This window comes from Colletes gigas, unplaced genomic scaffold (genome assembly GCF_013123115.1).
Source record: "Colletes gigas isolate AHSC1104 unplaced genomic scaffold, ASM1312311v1 Colletes_gigas_Sc00045, whole genome shotgun sequence".
NCBI classification, from domain to species: Eukaryota; Metazoa; Arthropoda; class Insecta; order Hymenoptera; family Colletidae; genus Colletes; species Colletes gigas.
The window spans coordinates 617683-628601 of NW_025106674.1; the positions used below are offsets into that span (position 1 = coordinate 617683).

Here is a 10919-nt window from a genome sequence, read left to right on the forward strand (position 1 = left end):
ATAAGAGATCCGATCGAAAAATCTGATAGGTTTTTAAGAGAACAAATAGTAAAAGACCATTTTTTGAAAACGGTTCGATTTCAAGAGAACGGCCGTTATTCGGTAGATTTACCGTGGATGGAAGGCCACGCCCCTTTGTCGGATAATTTCAATTTAGCGAAAACAAGAGTAGAAAAAACCGCGAGGAAATTAAAAATCGAGAAATCGTTTGATAACTATACCAAAGTGTTTGAAGAATGGCGCGATGAAGAAATCATAGAGTTAGTATCGAAAGTTGAATTGAACATGATATCGCATTATTTACCTAATCGCCCGGTTATAAAAGTGGGGAGTACAACGGAAATACGACCGATTTTTGACGCTTCCGCTGTCGAGAAGGGCAAACCCTCGTTGAAAAACTGTCTTGAGAAGGGACCTAATCTCATTGAGTTAATTCCAGCCGCTTTGCTTAGATTCCGGGAACACGAAATTGCACTTTTGGCAGACATTCGGAAAGCCTTTTTGCAAATCGAAATTAATAAGAAAGATAGAGATTTTTTGAGATTTCTGTGGTTTGAAGACGGAGAACTTAAGTCATTCCGGCATAGACGGGTCGTTTTTGGCCTCACTTGTAGCCCGTTCTTGTTAGGAGCCGTGCTTGAATTGCATTTGTCAAACGTCTTGCAAAATATAACAAATAGGAAATGGTCAAGGGACACAATTGGAAAATTGGCCAAGTCATTTTACGTAGATAATTGGCTTACAAGTGTCAGATCGTCGGAAAAGTTAGATTTGTTTATATCAACAGCAAAAGAAGTTATGAAAAAAGGAAGTTTTGACTTACGAGGGTGGGAGTATACCCACGACTTTAGCGAAAAACAAACGACTTTAGTGCTCGGTCTTTTATTTAATAAAACACAAGATACTCTTTCGATTAACCCAGCAGTTTTGAAAAAATCTAATGTAGGCCTAATTAGTAAAAGAGCGATTTTATCTATGGCGCACCGAGTGTTTGACCCAATGGGATTTACTTCCGCAGTAACGTTGTTACCTAAATTATTATTAAAAGAGTTATGGAAAATCAAGACGGAATGGGATTCACCGGTCGATAGCGAAACTCAGCAGAAGTTCATTAATTGGCTTGAACAATTATGTTATTTGAAGGAGATAGCTATCCCTCGAAAACTCGGCACTGGAGACGTTTCTCTCCACACGTTTTGCGATGCGAGCCAAGTTGCGTATGCCACGGTATCATTTTTACGCGTAGAAAATGAAAAGGGTGTCGAACTGCGTTTCATAGCGGCAAAAACAAGGATAGCTCCAGAGAAAGCGACTATTCCACGCTTAGAGCTTTTGGCTGCTTCAATCGGGAGCCGACAAACGCGCGAAATTATAGAGGCTCTAGAATACGATAAGGTACCGGTCTTTTATTGGTCTGATTCGACGACAGTATTAGCTTGGCTGAATCGAGATAGTCAATGGGGTGTTTTCGTTTGGAATCGTGTTCGTGAGATTCGAAATCTGTCAAAGTCCGGAAAGTGGCGATATGTGCCAGGAGAAATGAACCCTGCGGACCTTCCCTCACGTGGTTGTCGTGCGAAGGAACGGCTCGACTCTCGCTGGTGGGAAGGGCCTGACTGGCTCCGCGGAGATCAAAATAGCTGGCCGGAGCCAGCAGAGGATTTTGATGAAAAAGAAATTCAAAGCGAATTAAGAAAGTCAATTCAACAAGCTATGTTTAGTAAGGAAAGTCAAACAGATATGAAGATAGTAGAGCGGTTTTCCTCTTACACTAAACTAATCAGATTTTTCGCCATAATGTTAAGATTTGTTAATTTTAAGCGCAATATTTATACGGATAGAGGCAAGAGATTAACGTACCAAGAAGTTCACCGAGCGGAGGTAAAATATTTGAAATTCGTGCAACGCAAAACGTTTCAATTAAAGAAAGATCCTCGTTTGGCAAAATTGCAAGTTTTTGTACACACTGATGACCTTATACGCTTGAAAACAAAGATTTCGGAGCGTGATGATCATTTTTCATTTTTATATCCTATTGTTTTAGATTATAAGGATAAGGTAGTCGAATTGTTGATCCGAGAGACACATGAAAATATGTGTCATGCAGGTGTACAAAGCGTGATGTGTCAACTGCGAGAAAGATTCTGGATCTTAAAAGCAAGAAAAACGATTTGGACTGTCATAGAGAAGTGCGTCACATGTAAGCGATTCGGCGCTAAGGCAATGCAGGTATGTAGATCCAGCCCCCCTGCCACTACATCGTGTTAAGGATGCTGCAGTGTTTGAGATAACGGGAGTTGATTTTGCCGGACCATTGTTTTTACGCGGACGGCAGAAGGCTTGGATCTGCTTGTATACCTGTGCAGTGTATCGGGCGGTACACCTTGAACTCGTGACATCCTTGTCGACACTAGAATTTTTGGGCAGCTTTCGTCGTTTTATTGGACGTCGCGGAAGGCCTGTTATTATGTACAGCGATAATGGGTCAAATTTTGTAGGCGCGAACAATTTACTTGAGGACGTGAACTGGGATACCATTTCTCAGTATAGCTGCGCGCAACGTATCGAGTGGCGATTTAATCCACCTACCGCCGCGTGGTGGGGTGGATGGTGGGAGCGACTAATGCTTAAGAATATTTTGCGGAAAGTTTTAGGAAAATCATGCCTCACGTATGAGGAGATGTGTACGGTGTTATACGATTGTGAAAACACTTTGAATTCTCGCCCTTTGACGTACCTCTCCGACGAAACGAATGACTTAAAACCACTGACACCAGCTATGTTTTTACGCGATATAAAAGAGTCAGAAACACCCGATCTTGATATAATTAATCAAGTTGATCTCAAGTCTAGGTACAAGTATAAGCAAGAATTAATGGGGCACTTAAGACGTCGTTTTCGCAAGGAATATCTAAGCCAACTTGTAATGAAAACTCGCACTAAAGAATCACGTGAACTTAAGAAGGGTGATGTCGTTCTCGTAGGCGATGACAACCTTAAGCGGCTAGATTGGCCTTTGGCCCGTATTGAAGATCTGATCGAAGGTAGGGACAACAAATGTCGGGTAGCTGTTGTGAAAATGAGCACAGGAAAATTCAAGCGACCGGTGCAACGCATGTACCCGCTTGAAATTTCTGAGTATATGGACGACAGTAATGATCTTCGAGAAAAGGCGAAAACGAAGGTCAAATGTGAAGCTGTCAAAGAGAAATCGGTTTGTAGTGAGATGAATGAAAATTGCGCTGGTACGGAGAATAGAACACGAAGCGGGCGTATCGTGAAAAAACCAGACCGGTATCAATCTTGAACATCTGTAGCACGGAAAGAATGGTGTGTTGAGTCAAGGACTCAAGGTGGGAGGATGTGAAAAATGCATAGATATGGGGAATCGCGTTCCTTTATTTTTTGGCAACGCCGCTGCGGGCCCTTCCCCCCGGCGAGACGAGAGGCCTCGGCCGTGGCGATGGGCAGTTGGAGAATCGAAGCCGACGTGTTACAGGCAAATAAATAAAGTGTTTTTCTCCTCAAATAACGGCTGTTTTTCCCCCTGTAGTTACCTATCGCCGACCGCGGTCCTATTTTAAACAGCAAGAGCTTCACAAATGCTGGATTCCAAGGTGACAAGACTGTTCAATGTACTACGACGATGCCTAAACCCACTTTGGTGGATAGACGCTTATTTATAATTCTTTCCATTAATTTGCATAGACAACACGTTAAAGCGATAGGTCTATAGCTTTCAATGTGGTTTCTAATTTTGTCCAGCTTGGGAATTGGCACTACAATCGCTTCACTTTATTGCTTTGGAAAGACGCTATTACACCATATGCAATTAAATAGGTCTAATAGGTAATTTAGTGCTTTTGTGAAGAGTTTCTTAATGAAAATATTCGGTAACTTGTCAGGCCCGGGACTGGAGGCCCGCGACAAAACTATAAGACACCTGCGATTTCAGCTAATATTTTATTAATATTAATTTTTCGTGAAAGTTTTCGTTATTAATCCGAAGAATCAACTAAAATACATGCATTTCCATAGCGGCATTATTATTAAATTAGATTGAAAAAAGTTTCATTAAAATCTTTAATTTTTGATAAAATAAGGTGCGACAAAACTATAAGACAATGTATATTATAAGTACGCAAAAGTGGGTGGAAGTTAATGAAAGCAAACTTTTTTCTATTTATTAGTAATGTGTTGTACCACCTTTATTTTTTATAATTTCAATTAATCGCCGTGGTATCGATTTATATAAATTTTTTATCTGATCTTGATTTAATTTGGACCATTCTTCTTTAATACAAGCTTTCAACTCTTCTACCGTCAAAAACTGTTTCCCATTTCCATACACAGCACGTGCTAACATTGTGTCCTTTACTGGTTCCACGACCGTGAATTTGGTAAAGCCACCCACAAGCCGCCCGTCATGGTCGACGTGCAGAGTTTGAGGGCACCGGCGTCTTCTTAATGGGGTACAGTGCGCCTTGTTTCCGTCCTGCGGCCCGCTTGTAGTACGTGCAATTCAGGCACGCCTTCACGTACTTCGTCACAAACGCATTGATTCCTGCAAACTAGTAATTTCCCCGAATGAGTCGAAGTGTCTTCTCGGGCCTCAAATGCTCTGCGTCGTCGTGACACAGTCTACAAATTTGGAAACGCGCTGCACGTGACACCACCCAGGGCGCCTTTCCATCTTCCAGACGTCTGCAGACTCTGCCTTTCTTCAAGACATAGCTCGCAAAATATTGTACGTTAAAATTTTCGGCACCCGTTCCAATTGCTCGTCCTGCATTTGGACTACCAGAGCCCAATCAGCTTCGGTGTTATTAACGGGGTACACGTCAACCGTTGGTATCGGATTGCGGCTCAATGCACCCACGTGTTGCATCGCCGAGCCCGACCGATACTCGATGTCGAGTTCGAAGTCTTGCACTTTCAACCACCACCGCCCGATCCTGGGAATCAAGTCCTTCTTCGTAAACGTTGTATGCAACGCATTACAATCCGTAACGACCGTAAAGTGCATTCCAAGCAGGTAGACTCAAGAATACCGTAACGCGAGCACAACCGCCATAGTTTCCAGCTCGTACAAATGGTATTTCCGTTGATCGACCGTGGTTTGTTTGCTGAAATACGCGACTACCTGCCGCGTCTCATCGGTCAAGCACTGGAACAATATCGCCCCTAGGCCCAAGGAACTGGCATCTGTGTGCAATTCCGTTCGCTTTGCACTGTCGAAAATAGCCAGAATCGGTCTTGTTTGTACGCGTAACTAATTGCGCGTTTGCCTTTTTGTACGCGTACCTCACACGCCTACTTAAAATTGTGTAAGTAGTTAGGGTGCTTACAGAAGCAAAGACGATGTTTGTTCGTTAAGTCTTTATTTGAATACTAGTAGATGGCGAGACTCTTGGTGTGTACTCTGAAGGAGCGTTGATTGATTTCTGTCTAACGGAGGTATCTTTTCGCACTTTTCGACTCGGTGAAGTTGTGGTTGGTTGGTTTCATCAGTGAAAAGGGCGAGATGGATGGCTTCTTATTGGTGGTGCTTGGGAGGAGGGTGTATCAGGAATGTTCTTGAGGCGTGTCTTGAATGTTTAAATATTTTTGGGAAAATGTTTGTCGTTGGGGCAGGTATGGTTTATTGGGGGTGTTTGCACGTGAGGTGCAGCTGTCGAGGAGTCTACGTTTATGGGGACGGTTTTAGTCGCGAAAATACTTAATTGCCTTGCTTCTATGGTCTGCTTACGGCGACCTTTTCCCAGCTACCTGCGTTGGACGCAAATGTTCGGTGTTATAGAATATCCCGTTCTTAAAAAGATTTCGCTTCGAGACAGGTCTTGTCGTCAACATTTGCTTTACGGTACGTACAGCCCTCTTTTGCTCCTTACCTCCGGCCTATGGCACGTGCTTCTTTGTCAATGCAGCTAAAGGAGTGACCAGGCTTGTGTACCCCTTGACGAATTTCCTGAAATGGCATTTTCAGTCAATTCGTGTGGTAGCCATTTTCCCTCCTTTTGGATCTTTCCCATTGCATTGTAAACGTCTGGAAAAAGTTGATTCATCAACTGCTAAGCTGTCTGAAAGTTCTTTGAGAGTTTGAGCTGGGTTTTCGTCTAATAAGTCTTGCAATTCATTGTGTTTAAATATCATCTGAGTCCGAGACGTAAAATCTCGGCTGCGATGACCGCATCTATTATGAATTCGCGTAATTCTGGAATGTTCTGCTGACGGAGAATTTTTTCTTCGTCAGATTAGTATACCGCGGCCATTTTCGTGTTTTTGCTAGCTAGCTTCACTGGAATTCTCGATTCTGAGAACAAATTCCAGAAATCGTGTTGTTAGCGCCGAGAGAGAGAGAAGAATCGATTTATCGAATCGAGATCGACAGCCGAAACGCGGCAGCGCCGCGTCGTGGCTATGCGGCGCGTAGCCGCCCGGGCCCAGCTGCGCGATGCGTCGCTACGCGACTCTGCGCTTGCGCGACGGAGCCCAGCCGTGGCCGTCGATGCTTGCAGATCGTTACGGATCATTCGTGAGCCGTCGGCGATCAGGAGCAGATCCTGTGACGATCTCTCCCATTTTCGTACGAAGCTCCGAGGAGAATGAGACGATCTCTCTCCTCGTAATCGAATCAAGTTTGCGGACATTCATTTATTCAGGAAAATCTCGTCATAGCGACTTGAGATTTTCTCGAATAAAAGGACAATCTGCCTGTTGTTGAAGCGATCGCTGTGCACGCCGCGCGTGACACGATCGTAGACGCAGGATTGTGATTGAACGTTGCAGTTCGTTGCCGCGACTGCGACGTTAGGGATTCGGTGTTAATCACTTTGAGTCTCTTCCTATTGAATACGGTTTGAGCCACTGTAACGGAGATACCGACATACTGGTTATCGCCTGGTGGTGGTTCGCCGTTCGAAGGGATCGAGGAACCCACTCGAATCGCCCGTCTGGTGTACCACATAGAGTGCACCGACCGGTGGAGTTGTGGTTTCATCGACCCGTGTGAGCTATACGGCGTAGGAGCAACCGGAAGTTGGATACCCAGATATTGGTATCACTTCGCGGTGCTCACCGTGCACCGGGCTTTAGAGAACCCGCTCCAGTGAACCAGTCGTGAGGTGACAAGGTTGAGCACAAGCGACCACTGGAGCAAAGGGGTTCGAAGCACCGGCCTTCCACCGCTACACCCACTACCAGATGTGAGTCGACCACACTGGGCTGTGACCGTAGGGTGGTTAGGAATTGCAAAGGACGTCGTCCTAATTCGGCGAGCCGCAGGCCAGTTCCTCGTGAAGGGAACCGCCGACGAGGGACCACGGCAGGCTGCCGGGCGATTCCTTCAAGGAAAGGAATCGCTGTCGAGGCAGCTGCGTGGGTTGGCCGCAGGCCGTTCCTGAGGAGCCGCCGACGAGGTACCCGTACCTGGACGAGACGTCCTCTTGCGTGGGTGGCGTTCAAACGTCACCCGCACGGTGAGCGTGCTCGCGGGATATAGCCATTTGGAGCCTTACAACCTCCATTTGGTTTCCCGTCCGTGGCATTGCGAAGCGAACCCGGTAGATCAGAGGAAAACCTCGTCTACCCGGTTGTGCGCGTCGGTGATATCGTAAAAAAACGACTATCACCGACCAAAGCAAAATAATACAGTCCACTAGCTATTGCGCTGAATTGCCAGTTAGCTCTCCCCTCCAAGCACACCAGACTGTCGCTGGAGCGCGAGACAATCAGCTGACGAGCGCGTAATCGGTGACTTGTCCGCAAAATAATTATACTTCTTGTATAATTTTTGTTACAGAAGACCTTAGAAGGAAAGGGAAAGAGGAGACGCGGCCGAAGAGGAGAGCCGTCGTCTCATTATTTCTTTTATTTCAGTTTGTTTTTTGTTATAATATTTTTGTTCATATTTTTGTAATAAAAAAGTTATTTGAAAACTTGTACCAATTCTCTCTACCCTATCTTCTCCCTCGCCCGGAACCACTACAGTTAGAGCCCCTGAGTGCTCTAACACATTGTCTTCGAACTTTTTTGGTGCTCCAGGCCGTTTTTTGTCATTGACATCAAAATCACCACTTTTAAGTCGTTGAAATCAAAACCGACAATTGGGATATGACGGAATAGAATCACCATAAGTTTTTAAAAGTGTTTGATGGGCTTCGGCAGCAGATTTCTTCAAATCTGTTGATGGCGCAACGTGGAGGTGAATGCGTAAATGACAACACACATTAGGTTAATGGAACACTTTAATATAGATATACATGTACACGGCGTGGGAGGACTGTATTTCCCGTTATGCACCCGAGCGTGGCTGACTTCACGGACGAACTGACCCCGTACACGCGGTATGGGGGTAGATCGGTTTATCTACTCCTTGCCCCCCCCCCACCGGTAGATGGCAGCAGCGGTTCCGTTACCGGTCATGCATGTATCGCCCTGGGCTATGTTAATCCTAACACTCCCCCTCGAGACATGGATGACCTCTGGACGTCACGGTTTCTTCGATTCCCATGATGCTGAGGCATCTTCGATGTTTAGGCCCGGAAACTGTTTTGGTGAGCATATCCGCTGCCATGTTTTCTGTCGGCACGTAGTTGACCACCAGATTTCCCTCTTGCAACGCTTCACGAACATAATGGTGACGCACGTCGATGTGTTTGCTCCGGTTATGAAAGACCGGATTCTCGGCCAATTTGCGTGCCCCATTGTTGTCGCATAGGATCTTCGTTTCCCCAAGTTCTAGGAATCCGAGTTCCGTGATAAAACGACGCAGCTACGTGGCTTCCTTGGATGCTTCGGAGAGCGCCATGTATTCAGCCTCCGTGGATGATAGGGATACTGTTCTCTGCTTCTTGGATTCCCATGAAATGGGGCATCCACTCAGAACGAATACGTAACCCGTATACGACCTCCTGTCGTGCGGACAATTTGCTCAGTCCGCATCTGCGTATCCCTTTAACACTAAACCTACCGACATTTCATGTATACCTAATCCTACCATGAGCGGTCAAATGACCGCTTCAAAAAAACATATGTATCTTAATATAGAAAGAGATTTTAGCCCATTGGATAGTAAACAAAATATTTTTCTGGTGCTACGATAAAACCCGCTCCTCGCTTTTCTATTTAGAAAGTTTTATTTACCTTTATGCATTTTCAGCACATTTTTTACAAATTATAGCATTTTGTATTGCACATTTTCCATATACGTATTTTTTACATTTTATACAAATTTTGTTAGTCTTATTGACTTTACAATATCTTATTTGACAAGATTTCCGTCCAGAAAAATCTGTAGCTGTGTTTATTATTGTTTTTGATGAACATTCTTTGCTTAGCTGTCTCTCCTTCTGATATTCGGTCCAAGCTCTTCTGCTAATCGAAATAAAAATTCTTGCCTCGATATTTCTTCACCCGTCGTTTCTTTATATAAAATCCAAGCATTTATCCCGGCTAAACCTAAGATATTGAAAAATACCTGTAAAGGCCATCTTTGACATTTAGATTTTACACTATATTATCTGGCCATTTGATCGGTTACATCTACACCGAATTTTGTGCTATTGTAAAATCTAATTGTCTCTGGTATACGGGTGTCACTTTTTTCAATTTCAACGGATGAATGCATTGAACTAATTGTAAGTATCAATACTTTTTTATTGGGTTTAGCTTTATAAATTGAAAGAATAAAATCATTCGATTTGTATAATATTGTTGAGAAGCGTGTCATATTATCCTTTGCCTGTCTCGCTAATTTTGGTAGTTCTCTTTTATTTCTGCGGATAGTTCCAACAAGCGTAGTTTTTTTTGCTAGAAGTTTACTCGCTAATGACGCGCTTGTAAAAAAATGGTCAGTTGTTATATTTCTCCCATGGCCTGTATATGGTTCTGCTAATTTCAAAGTTACAAACTCCCTAAGTGGGACCGATGATTCTCTCCCTTCATCTTTTCCCAAATATGGAAAGCCGTTTACTATATACTTACTACTTACATCGGCAGCTAACCAGAATTTTATGCCTTTGTCCGGTTTGTTGGGCATGTATTGAGTAAATCTACAACGTGCTTTTGTAGGAAACAATTGTTCATCTATAGCAAGATATGCTCCTGGTTTATAACAGTTTTGACTGTTTTCGATAAATGTGTACCAAACTTCAGAGATCAAAGCGAACTTATCATTTTGAAAGCGTTGGATTCGATGATTTTTGTTATCAAACCGAATAAATCTCATGATTTCTGTAAAGTAATTTCGGCTCATAGTTGTCGAGAAAAATGACGGACCCCATTTCGTGTTCCATAAATATGATACATACATATTTTTAGCCTCATATGCGCCGCGTGCATATAGAAGTCCAATAAATGCATATAATTTTGCAATAGATAAATTCCATTTCGTTTTCAACCATCGAAATGCCTCTAATTTCGTATATTTTCTTACATGTTCAATCATGTTATGATCAATAATCAAGGAAAATGCTGACTCAACTCTGCCCTTTATAATATTTCATTTAGCGTATCCTGTCGGTCCTGATATTTCATTGAAAATATTATAAATCAGTGCTCTTCTGCGATTAGACCCTTCTTTCATTTTTTGCCAAACAGTTCCGTCCATAGCAGTTTCAATTCCTGCCTCATTTTCACTTTCGGAACTAACTATAAATCTCTTTCTTTTTTGTCCTCTTCGTATATTCAAAATATTCTGTTCGTCCGTATCACTGTCAAATAAATCACAATTATTTTCTGCTGTATCATCATCAAAATCGAAAACTTCTTGGTCATCTTCAGAACAATCCTCGTCGATATTATTTATTTTATCTAATAAATTGATATTCCTCGAATGTCTTAACATTTTTGGGGATGAATATACAAATGATAAAGTAAAAAGTAAAAACTAAAATATAAAAATATAAATCAAACGGGGC

The 10919-nt window shown here is 43.2% G+C and overlaps 1 protein-coding gene across 1 annotated transcript; it reads left to right on the forward strand.

The window, feature by feature from the left end:
* Window positions 1–2094: 2094 nt before the first annotated feature.
* On the forward strand, window positions 2095–3836 carry LOC122403166. The gene is made up of 3 exons (XM_043406520.1): window positions 2095–2200; window positions 2499–3245; window positions 3766–3836. The coding sequence occupies exons 1-3, from the start codon at window positions 2095–2097 to the stop codon at window positions 3834–3836; spliced, it is 924 nt and encodes a 307-aa protein (XP_043262455.1).
* The last annotated feature ends 7083 nt before the right edge of the window (window positions 3837–10919 follow it).